Source organism: Pseudorasbora parva, chromosome 8 (genome assembly GCF_024679245.1).
Source record: "Pseudorasbora parva isolate DD20220531a chromosome 8, ASM2467924v1, whole genome shotgun sequence".
Classification (NCBI taxonomy): Eukaryota; Metazoa; Chordata; class Actinopteri; order Cypriniformes; family Gobionidae; genus Pseudorasbora; species Pseudorasbora parva.
The window spans coordinates 39,303,485-39,329,823 of NC_090179.1; the positions used below are offsets into that span (position 1 = coordinate 39,303,485).

The following is a 26,339-nucleotide window of genomic DNA, read 5'->3' on the forward strand; positions in this document are numbered from 1 at the left end:
ATAATGCCCCAGGAGTCATAATCATGATGCCCAGAATAGTGTTGGTAATATAGAGAGGTGCTCAGGATGTCAGTGAAGAGCTACAGTGCTATTAGCACAACACGTACACTCAAACCTCAGCCTCTGGTTCAGCTCCATCAGGAAACAAGCGCATATGCACAGCCAGTCGCCTGGACACGCGAACAGGCCTGATGAGAATAGCACCATGTCATTTCACAGGGATTTGAGCAGAATAAATACACAGCAATTTCTCCCTCGAGGGCTTATCATACCTGGGAGAGTATGATGAAACCTCCTGCAATATGGTGTCTCATTTTCCCCCCTAGAAATCCAAGATATTTGCTCATAATCAAGCAGGATGTGCAATGACGACCACAGGTTTCAGGTTTTACACACTTTATTCCTAAAACATTGGCTGCACCATCCATAGCGGCACACGATTGTATGTACACATTTATATACACGCGCACAATTCTCTAAATCTGTGATATAAAATATATAATCCGACAATGTACCTCTTGTCCTCTTATTTGAACACATTAAATTGCTGTACAGGAATTCTGTAGCTACAGCCTATCTTAAAGTCCCCACCACACAAAGGTAAGAACGTGAGCTCCTGTATACTTCATCTGTACACTGTGACAGTAAAAATTGTGGAGAAAATATTCCTCTAAATATTCCTCTAAAAGCAACCTACAGCAAATTCACTTGTCGGTTCTGTAATTAAGACAATTACATATATGACAAACCATTTTCATTTAATTTAGGAAGGCAATATGCATCTTCCTGTGTTTATATAATATAAAAGATTAAGAAATTACACATTTAAAAACATACAATAAATAAGATATATGCAGGCATTTTTCAACTGGATAAAACCTGACCCAAACTGCACTTTCAGGCCTTTTTCAGTTCATTGAGATGGTCTAGTTTCTTTCCCTCCAAGTCGTTGAGATGGACACTTGGCATAAACTGGGCGTGACGTTAAGTGCACTGTCTGATTGCACTTGGTTTGTCCAGCCGTGTCCACAGCGGCAGTGCAGCGATGCGGTGTCTCTGCAGGGTCTGTTGTGTACGATGGCAACAGTTTGTGCAGAACCCCTCGTTCGTTAGAGCATGTTCATAATGAAGTTGTACATTTGGTTGAGCACAACAAAGTGCACGGGCAGACAAGAGCGCCGGTCCTGAGTCGCTGGGTCACAGGTCAGCCACGAGAGGGCATTGTACTGCTCCAGCACAAATCTGCAAACACAACAAATGTGAGACCGATAGAAACAGAAGAGGATATCGATTGCAGTGCTGTGGCAGCGATGCAGAAAAAGGGCAAGACTGAAATATGCGTTTACTAATAAGCTAACTTTTGAGGTTCAAGGATTTAGTTTGGTTCCAAACCCTTAAAGGGACAGTTCACCAGAAAATGTACTCACCCTCAAGTCATCCTGGGTGTATGTGACACTCTTCTTTCAGACGCAATCTGAGACATATTGAATAATGTTCTCTCTTCCGAGCTTTATAATGGTAGTGAATAGAGGATGAGATTTTGAAACCCAAAAATCCATCCATCCATCCATCCATCCTAAAAGCTCCAGAGGGTTAATAAAGGCCTTCTGAAGAAAAGCAGTGTTTTTTTAAAGAAAAATATCCATATTTAATAACTAGCTTCCGACAGACGGCTGTACGCATCGTTTTACGGTGAAAGAGGAACTTCTGACCCGACGCATTGATGTCCTTTATTATACAGAAGGCCTTTATTAATCTCCTGGAGTACTGTGGATTACTTTAATGATGGATGGATGCACTTCAAAATCAGGGCCGTCATTCACTGCCATTATAAATCAATTGGAAGTTGTGTTCGTCTGAAAGAAGAAATATATACCTAGAACAGGTAAATCATGGGGTAATTTTCATTTTTGGGTGAACTATCCCTTTAAGACACTTCATACTGGAAAAATAAAAGATATTTGAATGAAACCCGAGAGATTTCTGTCCCTCTATTTACAGTCCATTACATCAAAACTTTGACGTTTCAAAACATTCATAAAGAGATCATAAAAGAAATCCATATGAATCAAGCAATGTGATCTAAGTGTTCTGAAGAGAGACAATTGCTTTTTTATGATGAAGTGATTTAATTAAAACTATTAGAGAGAGCACGGTACTTTTTAAATCCATAAGTGATTAACACACTAGTTTTCACAGAAAATAAATAATAGGTGTCAAAATGCATATGCAACGTCGCAGGTTTTGGATTGGCAAATCATTCAGGTTTCATTAAAAGTCTTCATTTGTGTTTCGAAGATAAAGTCTTGTGTGCTTGGAATGACATGAGCGGAAGTAAATGACAACTACGGGTGAATAATCACTTTAAAATAAATCATGTCATTAAATATATATAAAACAGGTAAAACATATGTCTAAGGCTTTTCTCAAGTATGGTCCGCAAGATGGAGAAAGCCAATTTATTTAATCAAGTCCAGTCCGGGATGTTTCATTAGTAAGCTGGCCTCCTCGTATGAAATGGAATCAGTGAAAACCCACCTGTGTTCATATTATAAATGTAAAGAAATATACAAGGAGGCATTGGGATATAGACAAGAGTGGCTGATACCTGAGCACATCTGAGGTATGGCTGGAGTCCAGGGGGTGGGAGTGTTTACTGTGCAGCAATTCATCTGACTGCACTGACGAAACATTAAGGTGCAGAGAAGCCTGACAGGAAGACATGAACATTCATTATATGACACCTATGCAGCTCTCCTAAATAGGTAAGATCATGAAATGTGTTTTGGACAATAAAGCTGTAAAGCATCTTTGTTTACTGGAGAGCTCACCTTCAGGAAGAGAGGACATTGGTTCTTTGCCTGTGGGCAGGAGGACCAGAACCAGTCAGGCAGTGGACCCGCTTTAGCCGTGGACACAAAGTAGCCCAGAGCCATGGGTTGCTGGAGGATGTTGGGAGATTCGTCGTGAGACTCCATCCTGTCTGTGCTCTGGCCCTAAGGGTGGAAAAGAGAAAATTCGAGGGTGAATTCAGAGGTCTATAAAGCACTGAGAAATGTCTTCAGTGACTTAAGGCCCGGGTATACTCCATTTTACGCATTCCGCTCCGTCTCGTGCACAGTTGAGTGCACGAGCCTTTCAAAGTAGACTTTATTTTCAAGCACTCAAGTCACTCGCACATCCACAGTTGTACGTACACCATCCGCACGGACACAAAAATTGAGCTGCACATTGTGTGCGCGCAGACGTCTGAAGTATACTGTGCGCTAGAGCTGCAGAATTCATCATTAAAAAGCTCACGTTCTCACGATTCTGCAATGTCTTTTATGCCTGTTTGACATGTGTCAGCAGAGCATGAACAGCGCATATTTTGCCGCTGCCTATGTTAATGAATAATGGGTGTCCACTGGCACGAAGCAAGCGGAGCAGAGCGAGCGTTTTCAATAAATTCCTATGGAAGTTGAGCTTCAATACACTGATAAAAGTGTAATGGGATAAAGGTTTGGGTATAAACATGGTACTGATTAAAATAAGAGTAAACAATCTTTTTTTGGACACTTGTATGTATTGTATTGCTTATTTTTACACAAGAAGGCGGGGACTAGCTTTTTAAAAGTGTTCATCATTGAATTATTAATTTAAAATATTTATTCACAAAACTTAACAAGTTGTGATAAGACATTGACTCCATTCAAATATATATATATATTTTTAAATAAACCAAAGCAATGACCATTTTGTCAGAACCTCTAGTTTGCATGTTATTTTGGTTAGTTGTCTGAATGGATTTTTGTGGGAGAATTGCAATCTCCATTTTACACACACAAAAAAAATTGTTATTCTCAATTTATCCAGAATTGTGCAGCTCTACTTGAGTGAAAAGTATGGATACAATTCAAAATAATTTCTCATTATTCCCAAACTGATAGATTCTGATAGTTACAAGATACACAATCGATCAATATGTAGGGGTCAAGAAGATTTATATATATTAAAAAAGGACAATAAATTTATCTAAAGTGACAGTACAGATATTTTTATTGTTGTGCTGATATTTAGAATTTTCTATGTCAAAGAATCATGAAAAAAATCATGAATATAAAATGTCAACATAGATAATATTCAGGAAATGTTTCTTGAGCACCAGATCAACATCATTTACTGATGTAGAGTACTGGATCACAGGAATACGATACATTTTAAAATACATCCAAAAGTACTTTTATATAAATGTAATAATGTGTCACAATATTACAGTTTTACTGTATTTTTACTGTATTGTCCTGTACACCACATATAAAAAAATTCAAAACATTTCGAACAGTAGTGTATGTTAAATTTTTTCAAAATGAGAGAGCAAACAAGTTTACCTTGCTGCCGTCTCCACCGTGGTGGTAATGCGAGCCTGGCGACTGTACTGGGGAGGTGGTGGGAGAGTTGGGTATAATGTTAATGAGATCAGGGTCAACCAGATCATTCTCTGACAACAAGTCCAAGATCACATCCATGCCACCCATTCCATCCGTGACATCTGCAAACACAACGACAACTAATATTAGCCTGCTATAAACACAATGATAAAGTAGAAGAGCTTGACAGGATGGAGGTGAAAGTGTCAGACCGTTGATGGGATTGAAGGCCTGGAGGCCGGCAGAAGTGGGGAACACAAGGATGTGAGTGCAGGAGGTGTCCTGAGGAGTGTTTAACTGGGATGTCTGCATGTTCAGGGTCGTGCTGCGGCCAAACACAGAGCCCGTGGACACGGAGTCTATGGAGAAGAAAAGGGAAATCATGACTAGGCTCTAGACTGAAACGTTCAAAAGTTTCTAAAGTACAGCCCAATTCAGAACAGCCGCTCTGTGTGAGAGCTTCACATTAATTACCTGGCATGATGACAAAGGAAGCCTGTGGCTCCATGGCAACTAGACAGGTACTGAGGATGCTGGGACTGTCCGCAGCAGAAATGCCGCACATCCTGCACATTTCCTTCAGTCGCCTGCCAAGAGACTGCAAGTTTCGCCTACTCAACAAAATACTCCAATCTGATTGGAACAAAAAAAAAGGAGTTAGACCAACAGCAAAGGGCACCTGATGCCAAACAGATATATTATTGATCAATTGCAATACTTACCACGTAACTCCCCGTGACCTATCCTTCCAAGCCTGCCGATCACAATTCGCCAAGGAAGCGAAGTCATCTGTACAAGACCCAGGCACCATTCCCAAAGCTTCTGAATGCCCTGCCGCCTTGCAGAGCCCTTTTTCCTCCGAGCTCTGAGAGAAAAAAAAACACACAAACATCCCAGTCACACACACAGGCCTGGGCTTGAAGAAACTACGGCAATCAAAGACCAGCTCGTGAGCGCTCACCGGTTGGGTACATCGATGCTGATGATGCAGGTTTCCAGCAGCTCTCCGTACTGGTCAGTGCATGAGGCCAGGAGCCACCTCTGGTCATGTGACAGGCAGTAGGCCACAAACAGCACGTTGTATTTTTGCGAAGCCTCTCCAAAAGTCTCCCCCAGCTCTGTCTGTTTGTCCTTCACAGGTGCCAGGATGAACGGCGGTGCGTAGAGATGTAAACACTCTGGTCTCTGAGGGCGGAAAGGACCAATATGTCAATATTATTATTTATTACAAAGCTCTTTTAGAAAGCTCTTTGGATTATTTGAATGAAAATGGTAATCTCAGGTGGTCTTCCACTTTCTGGATGCCCATATTAAAATAAAGGAAGTTATATATTTTATGCATAAAGATGCATTTATACAATGAAACAATGAAATGTATAAAATATCTAAGAGACTAACATTTAATAATGTTTTTAAGTTGACGATTTCATTTTTATAAATAAGAATGAAATGTAAATAAATATCAAATTTGGTAAATTTGCAATTGAAAACTATTCAAATAAATAAACCTTGTTACTAAATATTGAAAAAAAAAACTATTATGTTGTTACTTTTTCACAGATCTTCTAGCACTTTGCCAATATATTTATATTTGTTATATTATGATTAGTGCTGTCAATCGATCAAAAAAAATGAACTAAATAAAATTGCACATTTTCTCTGTAATAAATCGCAATTTAAAAACATTAGATTAATATTTTTACATTTTAATAAATTTAGTTACTCTCCAAATTTATGTAAAAACAACTTAGACAGCATATTTTAAATATGTGTTTAATTACATCTCTTAATGAATGAAGGCCGGTATCAATGATAATAATACAGCTACGGATGACTCTTAATGATAGCTTTCAATAATACTGTACTGTTGAATGTCCATCAATTTCCATCATTTATTGGGCTTTTTAAAAATACTTTTAATTTATGTGAACTTAAAACAATCTTCACATAAACTCATTATAAATATCATTTACTTGTGTCCTTCCTGTCTAACAGACAGGAATTGAATAAAGATATCAAACAGTCTGCACTGCATAAATAATAAATTAAATATAGATTAATCCTTATTAAAGCTACAATTTTCTCTGTTACCTTTGTTCTTTGATTAACATTAATCACAGACATCACAGCAACTGGTTTATTAATCTGCTGTCACTTTAAAGGTGCCATGTGTAAAAATTAAGGTAAAAATATCAAAAAATGACCTACACGCATCAAAAGAATGAGAAGAAATAAGGGTGATGATGTAATTAAAAAAATGTCAAGTTATAGTGCTGTAGAGATATCGAACTTAATTAGCAGTAGCATTACTAGCCCCGGCCCGACAGGTATCGTAATACCAGTCTCGGACATGGGAGGCGGTATGCGGGCAACATAACCACCAGCCAATCTGGCGTACTTGAACCTGATGTCAATCGTGTGGAAAGTACAGCCCAATACTTCATTTCAGTTCAGGGAAGAGAGCAGACGGACGGCCGAAGCCCTTGGCCCCTTAAATGTATCTGATATGATAAAAATAGCTGTTTTTACCTGACCGGAAAAAGCGGAAGTGCAGGTGCCCGGCGACTGTGTTCATTCCCGTCATAATAGAAGTCCCGTTTCTCACGAGCCGTTTAGAATAGGCGCCCTCCAGTGGACGAAAAGTTGCACCTTTAAGATCTGCCGATGCTGAACATGACACGCATCTGACGCGCTGTCAAGCGCATCTCATTTTCTCACAACTCTTTAAATTAATCTAAGATGTAATTTAAATCATTTAAGACTGCTCTGACGAGAATACTCAACAAAATGGGCATTTTGGCATAATTCTGTGTGTTATTGTTTGTTCAAGCACGAAAGATCTCGATTCTGGTGTGCGTCTTTCTGTGCTTCGTTTGTGTGTCAGGAAATTAACTGACAGCACGTTCTCTTTTGTCACGTTTGAATGGTTTAAAAGCATTTGCCTGAATAAGACCGTGATCATATAATGTAACACTAACCCAAGGATGACTGAAAAAAAACATTAACGTTAATATTTTAAATGCTTTAACCTGAAAAACAAAATGATAGAATTATATATTATTAGATGTACCTCTTTGCTCTGTAGTGCAGTGTCAATGGCCAGGCCGGGGCCGAAGCCTGTTAGCGTTTTGACATTAGTGGACGTTGGCAGACGCCGTCTGCACTGTGTGTAAACTGAGAAAGCCAGAGACTTCAGGTGCTGTGCGTATATATGGCGCTCCTCACTCCAGACCGGCTGCAGCAAGTACTGGCTGGGTATAATCTGGTAGAAGAAAACACAGGATGTTAAGCTATGAAACAATACGATCAGAAAGCTCAGATCAGATGCATTCTTACTTGGACATATACAGCATTCCTGATGTGAGGAGGAAGAAACTGAAGCATCTCTAGATAACAGCGGAGAAGACCCATCGTCCACACACTAGAATTGCCGCCTTGGCCGGTCTCCTCATAGCTGAAGGGGTTCACTATGTAGATTACTATAGAGGGAGGATATGTGACGGCGTGGGAGTCTCCGTCAGTCGGCACCCCCACCTTCTCTCTCTCCATCGTGCTGTGACACAGATAAAAACCACGGATCAGAGCACATATCTGAGAGAATCAGTAAGAATCAGAGTGTTTGGACATGAAAAGCAGTACCTCTCAGGAGGCTCAGACTGGACCTGAGGTTGGCTGGTGGCCGATGAGCCATCCCCAGGTGTCCCTGCACTCTGGCCACCGCTCGGCTGACCGGACTGCAAGCCCTGAGTCCCAAAGGAAGGCAGGGAATTGGGCTTGGAAGACGGCAAGGTACCTATGCCCTGAGAGGTGTTGGACGTGGTGGTGGTGGTGGCGGCGGTGGTTGTGGTGTTAGTGTTGGTGTTGGTGTTGCTGTTGGTGGTAGGGGTGGTGTTCTGAGAGCCTGTGATGGGGCTGCTGGAGCTGGAAGTTTGCGAAGAGCTGATAGGGTTTCGTTGGGAAAGCAGTGAGCTGTCCAAAGACTGGGATGCCAGACAGGACACTGAAGAAATCAGAAATATTATCAGATATATATAGGATACATATTATTCCTCATAACATCGAAAAGCTATCAATTCGCTTCTGCTCATACCCAAGTCGTGTCTGCACACTTGCGCGTAAAGCCTGAGCTTGTTGAAAGCCTCGCTGCTGCTGTTGATGGTTTTCGGGAGCCAGTCAGTGAGAGTCTGATCTGTGAAAGGCTGGGATCCAGTATCACTCACAGTCACAATGCCATCAGCGTGAGACTTGGCGATGGGCCTGTGCTGACCGAGCCGACAAGACTGCAGAACAAAAAGAAAATCAATCAAGTCAGATTTATTTATATAGCGCTTTTCACAACACGCACTGTTTCAAAACAGCTTTATAGAAAATCATGATGTTAATGTTTACAATATGTATCTTCAGTCACATTTATGAGATAAGTGATGGATTAGTTACACTTTGTGACAACACAAGAAATCACGCAGTTGCGTTATCACTTTACGTGAGTGAACTATGCATGCACAGATTTGCTATATATTAAATAAATGAAGGCAACTAATATGAAGAGTGAAAATACAGGTATCGGTATCAGCAAGTACTAAAAATGAAAGTATCAGAGAGTATCTTTTTCCTCGTTCTGGAAAAAGTGGTATCAGTGCATCCCTAATTAATTTGTTAATCATTTGAATTATTAATTTGTTATGTGCTAATATTGAGAATTATGTAACCTGCAATGCTTTGTTCAATTTAATAATTTGGTGTAGGGCATTAGAATATTCTAACCTCATATACTGCTGTCAAGTCTCTGAAGAAAGTCTTGGCTCCATTAAGCAGAGTTTCGTTGTCGGGACACACCACCATGTATCCAATGTCCCTTTGGGAGCTGTACGGGTCCAGCAGAAGCTTCTCCCAGTATGGCAGAGCGAAAGGAGAGAGCACCACGAAGTCATACTCGTAACCCACCAGTAATGTGGGGATGGGGAGGGGCTCTGGAGATTCATCCGTGCCTGAGAGAAAAGTGTTGTGTTAAAGGGTTAGTTCACTCAAAAATGAAAATTCTCTCATTAATTACTTACCCTAATGTCGTTCGACACCTGTAAGACCTTTGTTCATCTTTGGAACACTAATGAAGATTTTTTTCCGCCAATGTCACGTGATTTCAGCAGTTTGGCGGTTTGACACTCGATCCGAATCATGAATCGATTCATATTATATCACACTGATTATATACACTGATTCATAACCATTCGTAACTTTGTTATGAAATCGCCCATCACTAGAAGTCATTATTTAGTTTTTTTGCACAAAAAATATTCTCTTCGCTTCATAAAATGATTGTAGAGCCGCTGTAGTGAGATGGACTTTGTAACGCCGTCTTTAGTGCCTTTATGGGTCTTGAGAGAGGAAATGACATTGGTGTCAATGAAGGCCTTTCTGAGCCATCGGATTTCAACAAAAATATCTTCATTTGTGTTCTGAAGATGAACGGAGGTCTTACGGGTGTCGAACGACATTAGGGTAAGTTATTAATGAGATAATGTTCATTTTTGGGTGAACTAACCCTTTAATACACCTATATAATTTATAAGCTATTCAGAGGATGGTGTATGTTGAGTTAGGCCTACCGTACGATCCCCTGCCAGCCATTTTATGGAACTGCTGCCAGGTGAGGGGGCCCTGGACCCCCCAAGAGCGCACAGACCTCTTCTTCTGAATGGTGTCCTGCAGGACAGGCTGAAGTGACAGAAGCATCCTCAACACATCCTGGGAGAACAGCATGCTCATATCGAAAGCTGAAATGACAGAGAGAAAAACTATTTAATTCTAAGCACATTTAGTTTGAGAAAACTGTTTTATAGGTTACTGGTAGAATTTGCTAGAGGCCTATGGGGATAAGCCACCATGAAATGACAATTTACACTTAAATCACACCCCTTTCCTACATTCAACCTTAAGCTCGCATCCACATCTGTCTCCATCCAATCAACAACTGACGAATAGAAGTAAGTCCCATCTTACATTTGTTCCTTTCTTGATAATCCATCTCACTCAGATGTACATCACAATACGGAAGAATATCTGTCACTACTTCAGTTTCATCGCAACAATCAAATCAAAAGTGTTGTAAATTACTACATGTTATTTCAAAGATAATATAGAAACAGCTCCCCCTTAGAAACGAATGAATACATGCAAAATAAAATAAATACAAAATTTTAATTAACAGAAACAGTACTGATTTTAAATAAAAAACAACAGTTATTAAGGGGGGATTTTAATGATTATGAATGAAGGCCAGTATCACTGATACTAAAACAGCTACTGATGATAATGAAATAGTGTTGCAGAATATACTGGTACTAGAAAAGTATTGCGATTACCTGCTATTACAAACAGTACGATATGGACTTGTATTAGTACCGGTACTTTAAGGAGGACTGCGCTAATATGAGCTGTATTTCATAATTTGCATCGATGTGTGACTGCAGGTGTCAGGATGTGTGTGCAAAAAGCTCTGCTTCCACCGTTCACTAAACATTTGAAGTAGAAGAGTTAAATATATATGCGCAGCGCATGACAAAGAAAGCAACAGAAATATGCGTGTACGAGAAAACGCAAAAGCGTGGCGCGGGATGTGCTCGCGCTGCCAGACTCTGACCCGAAGTGCGCGCATACGCCTTTTAGACAACATGCGATCGCGATTATCGCTTGGGTTTGAATGATCAAAAATATGTAAAAATGCACGGCCTGGCGAGTATTCAGCTAAACACAGTCGGATACGTCTTTAGTGAACGTATACAGCTCAGGTAATTAGATCAGTGCAGGTCTTAAGCCAGACCTAATATTATGTGTGATTAATGTTAATCAAACACCAATGAAAAAGAGAAAACCACCAGATGCTTGGCTAAATAACTAAAATATATTTATTAAGAATCGTGTATAGTTAAATTATAGAGTGAGGTCTAAGCAGTTTTATATTTGATTATTTAATTTCTTTCTTGACTTGCTACTCTTAAATAGACCCAATGCAGCTGAAAAATAAAATGTGTCATATGGTTTGTAAGTTGCATTTTTTTTTGTAAGTTGTCGTGATTTCCCAACACGTTGAACTGAGCAATTGTACCATTTTAATAGGCTATCATTTTTTAAACGCATAAAGCCTAGTTCAGTATTGTCCGACACGATCATATGGTAGCCTAATGCGTATCAATAGTACGAGTGTGCAATATCGTGGAATGTATGATACACACTTTATGGTGTATATGACACACTCTTGGGTAAGATGGGGGTGGCGGGGTGGGTGGTTTGATATGATACGCACTTTAAGACGTATTATACGCACAAAGTCGGTGGAGAGACGCACACTTCGATTAGACTGGATAAACACATCATGCAGCATCTTAATTGTTAAGAAAACAAAATGAAATAAAATAATAAATCAAGCCTTTTTATCACACAACACTAGGCTATATATCATACAGCATTCAGAAAAAGAACAGTTTGCGATTTGCGATACTAAGGGCTTTCACACTTTCCCAAAAGTGGGCTCTCTCTCAGCTGACCTGCTGATGAATTCGCCAAGCGAGTTCGAAACATAAACATCGCGTTCATCAATAATATGCATCTAGAGCTGAAATGGACAATGATGGGCCGTCTCAAGAACTGCCTGCTCTCGTCGCCGCACCTCTAAGCGCACATCAGAGCCTGAAACATTTCTCCTCCACAGGCTGGATTAATGGATATTAGATATTATGCCAGGGAGAATTTACTACTTTTAAAAAATGCGGGTCAGGAAGCGGGTTGGGAAACGTTACAATATTTTCTTCTCTTTTTTTTTGCGGTCCGAGTTGCGGGCGGGTTATTTGAAAACGTCGGTCAGGTGCGGGTTGTTTATTGACCCACGCATCACTGGTTCACACTGACAGTTATTATAGCAATAAGAGGAGGGAATGGTAAAAAAAAAAAAAAAACAGGGCAGGAACATGCTGTCCAAGTGAATTTTTAGTTAAAAATAAAATAAAACAATGCATAATAAATTCTGTTGTCATATTATTAAATTATTTTTTTCTGTGTTTTTTTTTTTTACCTTAGTATCAGTATCAAGGTATTTTAGTCTGGTATCGTATCGAAGTCATAATTTTGGTATCGTGAAAACACTACTATGATTTTTTTTTTTAAACATTAATTATAGACATTCAACATTACAGTATAATTATAGTAATTATAATTATAGTAAAAGCTTTATAAATGTCAACATTTATTAGGCTTTAAAAATTATTTAAGTTATCAAACAGTCTGCACTGCTTAAATACTAAATTAAATATAGATTAATCCTTATTAAAGCTACAGTTTTCTCTGTTACCTTTGTTCTTTGATTAACATTAATGACAGACGTCACAGCCACTGGTTTATTAGGCTGCTGTCACTTTAAAATCTGACACTGCTGAACATGACGTGGCTCTGTCACGCGCATCTCATTATCTCACAACTCTTTAAATTCATTTAAGATGTTATTTAACTCATTTAAGACTGCTCTTATGAGAATATTTGAAAAAATTGGCATTTTGCCATAATTGTGTGCACTATTGTTTTTTTAAGCACAAAAGAGAGTTTAATTATGGCGTGTATCAGGACATTCACAGAGAGCACATTCTCTTTTGTCTTGTGGCGCTTGAATGTTTTAAAAGCATTTGCATGATAAAAGTGTGATCATATAGTGCAAAGCTCGCCAAAAGATGTCAGAAAAAAACGGAAAACTGTGAAACTGACAAAAATTATTCACGCTAATTTGACCTTTTCAGTCATTTCGAAGCCTCCCACTGAGCCCCAGTCCCCTGGTTGAGAACCACAGCTCTAAAACTTGCACTGAAGGAGTAGTGTAAAAACAAGAAGAATCAACAAATGTGCCAAAAACATCACAAGAGGAAGTCTCACCATTGCGTTTGGCCCAGTGGTGTAAAGAGGAACTTTTGACTAGCGTCTCATCGACTTTTCCTCCTGACATGTTGTCCATGAACTGTCTGCCGTGCTCCAGAGCCAAGTAGCAGTCACTGTAATAGTCCCTCTCCTCCAGGCGCATGGGCGGCTTGAGACTGGTGCTGAGAAGCTCGGGCCTGATGATGGGGGAGAACGGGTTAGTGCACAGGTCCTGCAGCAGAAGGACAAGATCATCTGGGACCTGCTCTTTAAGGACCGCCCCTCTCTGAAGTGAGGTTGCGCGTACAGCCTCAAAGTGCTTCTCTGTCTCCCGTCCGGCATCTGAACCCCGTCCCATGATGTCCAGCTCATCCTCCAGAAAAAGGCCGGCCCCGTTGCCATAACGGCGGTTCATGACCGCACTAAAACCGCAAGAGCAGGGGTCCATGCTCGAGTACTGTGAGTCCATGTTGGGATCGCTGATGTAGACGCCCACATCCGCCCCTGTGATGTTCATGTTGCAGACGCAGATGCAACAGCTGTCAAAGTTGCAGTCCTTGAAGAGGTTCATGACCGACTCGGAGAGGATGAGTGTGACGTATAAGCTGTGCGCTTCCGGGATGGAGGGCACGGTGGCCGGCTCGACCGAATTTAAAGGTCTGCAGGTGGAGGGCGTAGATGCGGGAGAATAGAGGTCGGAGTTCTCGTATTTCAGTGAGCCCTGGACGCTGGCGGGGCCTCTAGGGGTGCGTGGGGTCCGGGGTGTCCGTGGCGTTGGGGCGGAGATTCGAGGGGTGGCAGGGGAAGGCAAAATGCCAGCGCCGCTGTTGCTGGGTGGGGCGCTGTTGGACATAAAGGTGTTGTATGGCTGAGGGGTGCAGCTCTGGTCCTGTTCAACTGCACTTCCCACACTAGGGATGTTACTGTCAAAGAAGAGGAGAACAAATCATCACATGTAGTGGACAAAATATCAAAGCTAGTGATACGTTGAAGAAAAATGGCACAAGCATACATTTTAAGCAAAATGTGAATGACAAAGAAGTTTGTTTAACCCTTAGGTGCGACTCAATCCTGAAATAAAATAAAAATGTCCTTTATCTAAATGGCATTAGACTTGATGTCGTGGTTGACACTTGCTAGCTCTACAAACAAAAAAATTAATTGGAATGATATCTGGTTGTAAGTTAGCGTTCCCCCCAACACTGCACAAATGTAAAGTCTAAACATCAATAAAGTGAGTGATCTTACATTTGTTTTAAAAGAACTGCATTACGTTACAGAACCACATTTTACTGTACATTAAAAACAAAGAGCGCATAAGGGTTTGAACTTTAAACAATAGATGTATTTTTCAAAATGAAGAGAAAAGGGTATTTGGCCTGACAGCCCCTTTTTGTCAGTTGGTTAAAATTTGTATTCACCTCCTGAGTTATTTCAATGCAGGGAGACATGATCCAATTACAATTCGAAAGTCACAACATGCTCTGCTTTGACCGGCCAATAGAAACAAGTAGGTATAATTAAGTGTAGGGCTGTGCGATATTAAAGAAAAATGTGATATGCAATACCTCGTTAAATAATGGGCTATTCGATATGCTATACAATATTGCTTTAAGTTTGTAAAATCTGTTTAAATTATATTAAAACACTTATTTAAAAAATGAAAATGATACCATTTGTGTGTTTCACTTGTCTGGCTATCACTAGACCAAGCTCAGTTTAAATTTGAACATTGGTCTGGGAAGTCTGCTCTGCATTTTCTGCTGCACAAGAGGCGTGATCAACAAGCATTATTTGAATGACTCTGTATATAATTGGATAGTGCTTCAAACAATTAGACCACAAGAGGCGTGATCAACAGGCAACGACCCATCGTTTCTCTATCCTATGTACAGGTTTATCCTAGGCTGGGTTTACTCAGTCTAGTGTTTCAGTCTCTTCTTCTCTACAATTTGACAGTTCGAGTGTGTAAAAAAAACATTAAACAGAACTGAAGGGATCACACGCTTTCGGAGCGGCTTGTGCACACATTTCGGTGTGAGTGTGTCAGACAGCACGAGACTGCAAGTTGTTTTTCCACAAGTTTTGTGTTTAAAAACTCTATTTGATAAAAATACAGTAAAAATAGCAATGTTTTGAAATGGTAATAGAATTTAAAATAACTAGATATTTTTTCAACATTTAAAAACATTAAAACATTTAACATAAAACATTTCTACTGTCCCAAAATATTTGTAGTGTACATCTGCTCTTAAGCACAAATAGGAGGAAACTAGCCCAGTAAATACAGAGGTCATTGCCTAGGCTATGTTCAGACTGCCAGCCTTTTTTAGCATATCCAGATGGGATTTAAAAGTATGGAGAGGAACACATTTGGAGGTGGTTTGAGATGCGATTCCAATCAGATTTTTACAGATGCATCTCAGTCTGGCTGCTCAAATCGGATTTTAAATTGCCCTTTGCATCACTCATCACATACCACATCATCATCAAAACTGGCAACGGAAATGCCAGCAGTTTTCAAACGTTATGTCCAAAGATTTTGGCTGTGACCACAACGCAGAACATCACAAACTCAGCAATGGAGGAGACTGGTATAGTGTTGTGCGACGGAGGAGTTTTTTATTTGGAGAATGAGATAATGCACCTCCCTTTTCCCTGCATCAGTTTTGAAAGCCTCATCACATACGTCCGTACGCCTACGTGGTTACCAAAGCAACCCATGCAGATAGGCTGGTTATGACTGGACATACAAATCATATCTGAACACTTGCAATTAGTGCAGAAAGTCTACCTAAAAAGATTTGCCTGCGGTCCAAACTTAGCCATAAATGTTGATTTATCTGCATCTGGATCAATCGACCAATTTGGCAAACATTACACTGATGTTTAGGAAAGAAACAAAATCAGTGAATTAACAACTCCCACCATCCCTGGCTTACAGTATAAGTGAAAATATCCTACTCTGTTGGGAATGTTCTTCATAAATCCACCACAATCACCTTATAAACACGTGGCAAGTTATTGCTCTAGATTACAAAGAGAAGTTCATTTTGAGAAAAGCACTTAGATATGGTAGAAAAACATCTCTGCATTAAAACAGATGCAGGTATGCATTCTTTAAAAGTTGAGTGTGCTTGGCATCAATGCTGTGGACACATTCCTCAATTAAGGCTGCACTATGATTAATATTGAATGTCTATTTTGGGCTGGCAGCTGCATGGACTACAAACAGCAGAGAAGAATGTGTTCTGTGCTTGTCAAAAACCTGACCCACTTACTTCAACCACCACCTGCTATACATACAAGAATCCCCCTGCTAAATAAGGTAAATCAATCTATTTAAAAGCTTTTTAGGCTTCCAAACATGGCAAGAAACTGATGATGGCTTGAATTACTCAATGTCTCAAAGTTTTGTTTGCTACAAATAACAAACATGTAGGGCCCTATGGTTTCTGCGATGCGGAGAACGTGGACAGAATCAGCAATCATAAAAACAGAATTTACTGTATAATGCAGAATTTCACGGAAGTTGTCAAATCTTGGCTGAATAAAAAAAAAGCAGGTCAGTACATAAACCAAACTGCGATATAGACTAGTGTCTTTGAATAGTAAACCGCAAAAAGACCGTTTAAATATGAATCCTACCTGTTCTGCGCGTCTCTGTGTGAATAAATGGTGCAGAACGTGATTTCCCACACACACAGTTTAGTGAATTGTGACAGAAATATATTAATGTTGTACAGTAGAATTTAGCAACATCTCAATGTAATAATAATACTAACTAATAATAAATTATTATAATTTTAAATTTTTCCTTTTTAATTTAATTATAATTTTTTTGTGCAGCACTTTATTTGACAAGTTTATTAATTTTATATGATTAAAATATAAATTAAACTAATGTTTTATTCCTTCATTTGATTGCCATTTATTTTTTATTTAATGCCATTACTTTTTATTTATTAAAATAAGTAATTAATATACACCACAGATTTTCTGAAATATAAAAACCTTTCTTAGAAATGTAAATTAATTTTTAAATGAATACTTTTTTTTAATGATTTCAATTAAATAGACATGCGTTTTGATTATTAAAATTTAATTAAACCATTAAAATGAAGTCCAGATAAATGAAAACTGAAAAAAAAAAATCCCTTCCCCCCCCCCCTTTTTTTAAGACGAAATTTGGGGGAAAATAAAACAGATTCATAAGGCCCTAAACCTGCAAAGAATGTGAAACATTAAAATCTGATTGCAAGGAAGAAAATCCCTCATTTCTTGGCTGGTGTACCTGTCCTTGTTGAGGAAGGTCATGGCTGCCATCGGCTGGAGCATCTCCAGCTTGCCGACTGTCCAGCTGGGCCGGTAAATGCACTCTTCTGGAAGCTTGATGGGAAGCAGACACTGGCTGGGCAGCGTCTTCAGAGGGGCGTAAAGGGAGCAGCCGGTTAGCGCTTGGCAGGACTCCGTCTTAAACACGTAGGAAAGGTCCTGAAAATGAGACAAAGAACCAGGTCTTGCATCACAAAACCCCTCTTTATGAGAATATTCCTGGGAAGTCCCAGCTTCAAGTCCTACCTTAATCTCTGATGGTCTGGGGCTACAGAAACCCTCCTCCACCTCCATCTTGAAGTTCCCGCCGATGGCCCCATCCAGAAGAGACAGGCCAGCCGCTGACTCCGTATTGCCCATGTTTATAGGAGAGTAGCCCTGCTCCAGTGACGGAGGGGTTGGGAACATCTGGTGCAGGTCTGCAGAGCCTAGATCAATAAACACACACAATGAAGGAACAGAATTTTGGCACTATAAATAGAAAATAGTTAACAGATGCTTGCCATTAACGGTCTCAGTCTGTGAAGACATATTTTTGTTTGAGAAAACATGAAGCTATTGGATACTCTAGCTCTATACATGCCATAAAATAAATAGGAGCCCAATGACATTTCTAGGGATGCATTACAAATCTGGATAACAACCTATCATTTTTTTCAGCTTTATTTCTCACACACAAACGTATATTGATTCTAATATCAGCTAATAAGCAGAATGATACCAATATATGAGGGATATCAGAATTCTCCATATGGATAATATGAACTTATATCAACACCTTCGAAACCAAACTGCTCACACACTTCCAGTAACAACAATTATTAGATCAAAAGTATTAGTAATGAATGATGTAGATTCATCAGGGGTTATGATGTGGAGCACATACAAGGCAGGGGGTCTGGCACTGCAGGTTTTGGTTCTTTCCCACCAAATTTTTCCTCTGCTCCACCAGCAGCTCTCCTGGATCCAGGCTGTTTGGAGTAATACAAAGACAGAATCACTTTAACTGCTCCACTGTTCCCCTAGTTCAGCAAATAAAGAGCTTTATGACCACCTAAGCATTTTTCTAATGAGACAGGAGACCCAGGAACAAAGTGGGAAACATATTACTGAACTCTCTCTAATTTGGTACAGATATGGATATCACCATATCCAAAAGATTCATTACTGTTGGGGATTCACAAACTGTGATTCATAACAAAAAGTGATAAACAGTATAAAAATCAAAAAAAAAAATTTAAAGGTCCACTGAAATCAAAATTTAAGTTTTTTAGCTTTTAGTATGACTGTGTTAGCCTTAAAGTTATGAATAAGCCGGTATGTTCCAAAACTATGACAAAATTTGCATTTAGGAGATATAAGCATTCAAACTTTACAGTCTCCCACTTCCGCTAAAACGAATCACAGATTTTGGTGACATCATCGCAGACTTCACTCTCTCGTCAAATCTTCTGTCCAATCAGAATGCGCTCTAGAATCTAAAGCCCCGTCCCCTACACTGCTGAAGCTGAAATCGGTCAGTTGTTAACACACATTTACTAATTTCTACATGGTGAAAGGCACATAGCACACTATATATGTGATAGGAAACGATTCAGTGTAAATATGCTTTCATTTGTGGCGAATAAAGTCTGTTTTCACGTTAGTTTTACACACCGCAGCAGCGCACACACCACAACGGCTCTGGTCTAAATTTAGACTACAGACACGAGAGCGCAGTGCGGATCATATGCGCGAGTCCGCGCAGACAACAAACATATCGTCCAATTTGAATTCTGCACAGAATGCTGCATTTCAGAGCGATATGTAGGAGATTATGATGGTAAACAGTGTTAGAGGAAACTGGCTTTACCAAACAGAGAAAGGTCCACTCTTGCGCTCTAGTAAAACTGTATATTAACGAAACTCTATTGGCTGTTTCAAAAAAGGGGAGGAGCTGCTAACAGCTGGAGCCGTTTCAGGGGAAATCACGTCAACACATTGAATAATGAGGCGCGTTTCAAGGCACTTCACTGGGCCTTTAAGTTTGAATAACAAGGCCTTTTTACACAGTTGTGTGTAGGCCGTGCTTATCTGGCGAGTTTATAACAGTACTAACCGTCAGGTCATCTTCGTCAGAGTTAAAGAGGTTGTCCAGGTCATTAATGGACACAACCAGATCGGTCTCGTGGATCAAGCTGGTGGTAGGAAGTGGTTTACTGCCTGACCCCTGGGCATCTGTGTGCAAACAAGGTGCGTTCAAGCTCAGAAACATTTCCAGAAACACTGAAACATTTGATTCTGCTGAGGAAATAACTCACCATCAGAAGATAAACTGCCATCATCCCTCTGGAAAGTAAAATAAATTAATTAATAAATAAGGCCGTTAATTTTGAGAAACACAAACACAATTTTTTTTTTCCTAAGAGAATCCTTGTCTGACCTTGTTTCTCTTCCCGGTCTCCCTCTCGGGTCCAGGCTTTTTGTCTTTATCAGAGAACATAAACTCCTCGTCTCCTTCCACAAAAGCGTACGGATCAGATTCTCGCTCCTGGTTTTCGTTGCACACAGCTGCAGAAAGATACTGGTTTTTCTTTTGTTCGTACATCTTCACCAGCTCTTCCGACACCTTCAGAGGCCTTTTGGAGGAGGACATCCGCCTGCAAAAAAACACCCCACAAAACATTACACCTCCATTCACACCAACAGTACATTTTCTACACTAACAGTACAACTATATTTAGCATGATAGATAGCTTTTTTACTTAAGATGCATTAGTAAGGCTAGAAAAATGCATCAGCGTAATCAATTAAGTTCATTTACATTGAATAGGTCGACGTGTTGCACTGTTTACATTCATCACAAATCCCGTGTCATGTTTCACACTAAACAAAACTCTTGCGCAGCTCAAACACACTCTCTGAACTCAGTTACACAGCATTTAAAGTCCTTGTTGCTTGTTTAAAGTATCTGATGGATAAATTCAGGTATCATTTGGACTATCAATTGTGATTATACTTCCCGGTGTTATGGACATCATTTTTGATTCTGATGCATAATGCAGTGACTTCAGCTGTTTTTTTTTATTTTATAAAACTGCTGTTTCAGCTGGGTTTTTTAAAGAAAAAAATTTAATAAAATGTTGTAAGATTAATAACAGAAGTTATGGTTATTATTTATTGGGAGTTTAACAAAAGGATTAAACAACTGTTTTTTTTTTTTTTTTTTGGGATTAATCGATCATCAAAAGTATTGTTAGTTACAGCCCTATTTTAAAGAAATTAATACTTTCAAAATAAATGTTAAATTGATCAAAAATGACAATAAAGACAAGCCAAAGGCTATGGCCAGTCATAGCCACCAAATATAAACATCAGATGTGGAGCAATAACCCAAAGGTAAATTCTTTAGAGACAGCCATCAACTAGTCAAAAACATGTTTTCAGCCATTACTTTTCATCAAAGCTGCCTGATGTTATTGACAACCACTGAAGCAAATTACTTTCAAAAGGGCCAAAGTAATATTCTTTGTGGAAGCATAACTTGCCTTTTACATTCCATAGTTTAGATGTTAAAAGACTGACCTATTCTCAGGCAAGTTAAAAAAGCTTCATTTTTCAAAAAGCCAGGCCATGTTTTGAAAAATATGATTTTCTTGAGAATCTATTCTGCCAGCCAAACAAAAACTGCTAATAATCAGGTCTACTAAACAAAAATTACACAATTTTTGTTTTTTTTATTACATTTCCAAAGCAGAAAATGTGCTCTTGGCATTTAGTGTAATTATAGCATAATGACCACAATATCACTATTTAGTGTAGAAGGCGAGACAACTCACTCTGTAACTGAGACAACACCGTCCTGGCCTCCGGCCCGGTTACCATCCTCAAAGAGCGTGACCACAGGAAGCTGAGGCGTGTGGAAATCTGCATTCTTCCCTCCAGGAACCCTAAAGTACTTCCAGGGGTTATGCGACATGTCCTCGTTGGGATTTATGGCGGAGCCCATGTATATGGTGGCTTCTAGGGACTCTGGGTATGGAGGTGGGCAGGGTAAGGGCAATGGGTCAAGTGGAGAATCGTCTGGGGGTTTCTGGGGCACCAGGCAGGGCTCAGAGGAAGGATAGAAGTGTTGGTGCAAGGGCGAGGAGGAACTCTTTAGGCCGTCATTTGTGTCCTCTCCGCGCTCGCAAGGGTGCGGGCTGAGCCGCGGGGGCTGAGGGGAGCCGGCCATCTCATCAGTTGAGCTGTGCAGCATTGGGGTTTTGCTGGAGGTGACGTCAGCGTGGTGGAGGCTGGGGTAGCGGCTGTCCTCGTGGCCCTGCAGACACAGCCTGTGAACACCCTCTCCCTGCTCCAAGTTGGGCTGTTCCTCACATAAAGAGCTGCGGTGGTGGAAGGGCGTCTGGGGCCTCTTCGGCTGCTTGTCCCCCTTCTCTAGCTTCTCCGCCATCTTGTGTTTGGTAGAGGGCTGAGGAGGTTGGCCAGCAGATGGAGGAAGCCCTGGGGTGCTACATGCCCGCTGTTTCTGGTTCTTAAGCCTGGAGTGAAAAGGGAAAGATCTAAATAGAAGCATTCATTCACAAATTTTACATGTAATTTGTTGCAAATGTGCAGCTTTTGAGCAAACCTTGAGCAACTGCACTGTGACCTTTGAGATGACTCTACAAAGTCCCAAACAGTAGCTTTGTCCGTTTCTTCCTCGCAAGCTCCGTTAGACATGGATGAAAACTTTCTCCTGCAAAAAAACCCCATACCAAATACCTTAAGTTGCTTTTTTTTTTACATACAATAATAGTAATTTCCCATTGCCAGGTTATTTGCTCTGGCTGATTAGTAAAGCTGTAGTTTTTATTTTCATACTTGTTCTGGGCTCGGTTAACATTGCACTCCTGCCAGACTCGCTCCACCATTTGGCTGGCTAGACGGCGGGGGATCTTGCCTCCGTGATGACTACTGCTGTCCACACTAAAGGCACCTGACATAGCTGAGAGTTTCACCCACTTCTGGGCAGGCTGAGAAACTGAAATGAAAAAAAACTTGCCTTAACTTACAACAACAACCGAGAATGCAAGTGCTTTTGATTGTCCCTGGTCTTATCCATATCTCATCATCATTTTTAATAACAAAAAAAAAAAAAATGAATCCCTGCAGAATCAGTGAAAATGTGATTAATTTGAACAAAATAAGAGAGATTATACAAAATGCATAAAGAGCCAGAGGTGAAAACTTTATGAATTTAAAGATCAAGGTAAATTGTATTTAATTTGTCTTCCAGGAAACATGTAAGTATCTCTTGTTGCTTCTGAAGGACAGTAAATGTATATTTAAACGATAAGAAGGTATCTCAAAAATCATAGTCAACACTGGAGAGGGTTCAAATAAGTAAAAGATGCTGGAGAACTGAAGAATGTGCAGGATCCGGAGGATTTTTCTGAACAACGTTGACCAGTTTAACTGCTCAGGACAAACAAGGGACTCATGAACAAACATCACAAAACAAAAAAAGCTTTTTATTTATGTTAATTTATGTTAATATGCTTTTTGTTTATTTAAGACCTACCTATCTGTTTACAAGGATACTGGCCAAGACTGGCATTTTGACAATTTTGTGCAAATTAGAAGTAGTGAAAGAACTCAAAAACAGGTTATTTGCACACGTCATCTAAATCTTCCTTACGCTTTGGATGTGCAAACATAAAAATTCTAACACAACGAGTAGAATTAAGCTCTCTTTTACGTCTTCTTGCACTTGAATTTTTAAATTCAAAAGGCTTAAAAACACATGCAAAGGATAAACGTTAGTAAATTAGTGGTACCTGCTTGAGCCTCCTCAGGTGAAGTGGGAGGAGTCAGAGTGACAGAAGAGATGCCAGTATCTCCATGGACCAAATGACTGTGTTGACCTCCTGAGTAAGAGCCCAAAGAGGTGGAAGAGTTCACCGTGGACACGACCGGGATGTCCGACTGGGCCACCAGCACCAGGTTGGCTGGGTACACCATCCTGACCCCAGCTGCACCACATAAATTATTACTCACACTACAGATCATTTGATATGACCGTGAACTCACAATATGGTACAGCTAAAAGTTCTTTACTTACCAACAACCACTTCAACAGCAGCCAAGGAATCATCCTCCCAGTCGAGGTCATCCATCTTGTCGTCAGTGACCTCCTTGGTGCTGGGACCTATGGGATAGAATTGCTTCCATTCTTCGATTAACTTCTGGGTCGGTGGGTCTGAGAGCTTGAAGGACTGGCCCGTCAGAGTCCCACTCAAACCATACGGAGAGAGGATCACTGGGGTAAAACAGGCATGGAATACTGTGTCAATGTAAATGCAAGAGTGACACTTCCTCATAAAGTTCATTTTGTGGTAACATGAGAACAATGCTTAGGGCCATGAAGTAAGCCATAAAATGAAAGACAAAAGCTCTGCCAATATTTCAGACTGACAAGTTCACACTAGATCTGAAACAGGACAATAAAACAGAGGCATTTTCTTTCTGATGTTTTACAGGATTTTTTGATGAAAAGAAAGGACTTATTTGACATAGAAATCTTTGTAACATTAAAAATGTATTTACAGTCAGTTTTGATCAATTTAATGCATGCTTGCCAAATAAAATATACACTTTTTATAACCTCTTTCTGACCACAAACGTTTGAACAGTAGTGACTATTTTTGCTACATATTTTGCAAAAATAATAATATTTGTGAATGTGAAACGCAGTGTACATATTTGGTAACGCCATTAAAGCAAAATGAAAGTAACTGGAGCACAAACAATTGTTGCATTATCTCCACTCCTCCTCCTACAACTTCTGCAGCTTTCCACACCTACAATTACACACCATTCAAAACTGTGGGATGAGATCTGATAAGCACTGAAACAGAGAGTTTCATGACAAACCAAACAAGCCAAGTGAAAACTTGTTTTCATGTCCCAACATGGGTATGAGTAATAAAAATGCAAAGAGAGTCCATATATGTTTAATAATCGAAATTATGGCTTAATTTAATTATGGCTAATTAAGCATAATTTTGAAGAGCAAGAAAGATACTCATTGCAGTCATAAAAAATATATATTAAAAAAACAAACACATTCTCTATATTATCAGTCAATTTCCGTGAAGATAAGCATTACTTGCAAGGATGTTTGGCTCCAGTATACAAGACAATAAAATAAGAAGGTATAATAAGAATGAGTGCACTTGGCATTTAACATCATTGCTTTTGCAGAATCATCTAACAAGAGTCTAACATAAGCATTAGATTGCCCTCTGGGAAACGGTTAATGAACTAACACATGCCAGACAACTGCACAAGCCCTGTGAACAAGCTCTGCCAAAGTCAATCTTCAGCCATTACAGTTAGACCAACTGGAATAAAACTAAAATCAATCAATCTGTGACTGTTAGCCACTTATAATGCAGCGCAAACAAGCTTTAGATAAAGACGTTTATCCATGGCAATCTTGAGGAACAAGGGAAGGACTTTAAACTTCCACTTTAGGACTTTCCCTTTAAATATAAGCTTACGGAAGCTTATGAACTCACAATTTTTTAATTTTGTATTGTTAATCTCAATCCTGATATTATTTCTCACAATAATTTGCAATTATAAATCTAAGTTTAAGACATTTTCCTCACAATTGCGAGTTTGTCTCAATTCTGAGTTTGTTATTTCTAAAAATACAGTTTAAATCTCACATTTATAAATCGCGATTCAGAGATGTAAACCTAGAATTGTGAGACATAAGCTCAAAGTCAGAATTGCAAGATTATATCTCGTAATTCTGAGGAAAACAGAATTAAGTCTTAGTTTTATTTCCTTTTTTTTATTCAATGGTGGAAACGAGCAGTTTTGGCAGCTGTCAACAGATCTGAGATCAATTCATATTTAACCTGGAATTCACCTTTAAAACAAATAACAGTATTTCCATAGGTGAATTAAGGACTGACGTGGATTGGCTATAGGAGAACAGGTTGAGGAGAAACATCTTGTTCAGGGTAAAACATACTGTTCCAGCGGTAATGCAAGTCACAAGCTTGTGAACTCAGCACCCTGGGGGAACGGTGGTGATGTAACAAAGCTGAAAGCAGGAGAAGTACTGAATCTGGAAAACACCTCATCAGGGCCACAGTGGGGCTACACTGAGATAATGACTACCACAAGAGAAGCAGCGTCTCAGAGGTGTTAACATGATGTAGGCCTTCCATTATGGCTCCCTTGAGCAGAGGAGAAAACGTTTTTGCCACCAGTCTGACTGCTGAGGCAACGACAAACCACAAAAAAGACAACAGAACAAAGGGGAGGGTTTGTCATCTTTTCAGTTTCAACACTAAAGCGTAAAATTCCCTCTCAAGTCTACTGTCATTTTGTGCTTCACAGTGAACACAAAACTTTCCACTTTGTATATCAATGCAACTGTGACAATAAAAAAATTTTTTTTTGACAGACACTATGGATACAGGGCTAAGGATTGAGTTTTTCCTACTCCAATTTGAAATCGGATTCAATACAAGGGCCACGGATATAAACCAACCACTAGCTTTTTTCCCACTTAAATCTCAAAAGTTAAAAGAAATCCTGCATAGTATTGACACTTGCAAAATATAGCAAAACTTGTTTATTAGCTAAATAAACAAGTTGATATCTTTTGTAAGATTATTTCTATAATCTCAGACTCATATGAAGAGTAACAAAGCACAA

At 39.6% G+C, this 26,339-nt stretch overlaps 1 protein-coding gene across 1 annotated transcript in view; it reads right to left on the reverse strand.

Annotated features, from left to right (window-relative positions):
* Window positions 1-379: 379 nt before the first annotated feature.
* Window positions 380-26,339, reverse strand: part of med13b (mediator complex subunit 13b) — a 40,920-nt gene continuing 14,960 nt past the window's right edge. The window contains exons 5-30 of the mRNA XM_067451210.1: window positions 23,725-23,922; window positions 23,441-23,635; window positions 22,485-22,644; window positions 22,252-22,359; window positions 21,461-22,162; window positions 20,065-20,281; window positions 19,943-19,970; window positions 19,741-19,859; window positions 18,529-18,613; window positions 17,889-18,070; window positions 17,602-17,801; window positions 13,326-14,230; window positions 10,016-10,183; window positions 9,174-9,397; window positions 8,500-8,689; window positions 8,049-8,409; window positions 7,746-7,962; window positions 7,480-7,671; window positions 5,371-5,594; window positions 5,132-5,274; window positions 4,884-5,042; window positions 4,622-4,768; window positions 4,371-4,531; window positions 2,832-2,996; window positions 2,609-2,709; window positions 380-1,242 (exon numbers count right to left, since the gene is read on the reverse strand). Of these exons, the coding sequence (XP_067307311.1) occupies window positions 1,110-1,242; window positions 2,609-2,709; window positions 2,832-2,996; window positions 4,371-4,531; window positions 4,622-4,768; window positions 4,884-5,042; window positions 5,132-5,274; window positions 5,371-5,594; window positions 7,480-7,671; window positions 7,746-7,962; window positions 8,049-8,409; window positions 8,500-8,689; window positions 9,174-9,397; window positions 10,016-10,183; window positions 13,326-14,230; window positions 17,602-17,801; window positions 17,889-18,070; window positions 18,529-18,613; window positions 19,741-19,859; window positions 19,943-19,970; window positions 20,065-20,281; window positions 21,461-22,162; window positions 22,252-22,359; window positions 22,485-22,644; window positions 23,441-23,635; window positions 23,725-23,922 (5,684 nt within the window). The 3' untranslated portion in view covers window positions 380-1,109. The remainder of the gene's footprint in view (window positions 1,243-2,608; window positions 2,710-2,831; window positions 2,997-4,370; window positions 4,532-4,621; window positions 4,769-4,883; window positions 5,043-5,131; window positions 5,275-5,370; window positions 5,595-7,479; window positions 7,672-7,745; window positions 7,963-8,048; window positions 8,410-8,499; window positions 8,690-9,173; window positions 9,398-10,015; window positions 10,184-13,325; window positions 14,231-17,601; window positions 17,802-17,888; window positions 18,071-18,528; window positions 18,614-19,740; window positions 19,860-19,942; window positions 19,971-20,064; window positions 20,282-21,460; window positions 22,163-22,251; window positions 22,360-22,484; window positions 22,645-23,440; window positions 23,636-23,724; window positions 23,923-26,339) is intronic.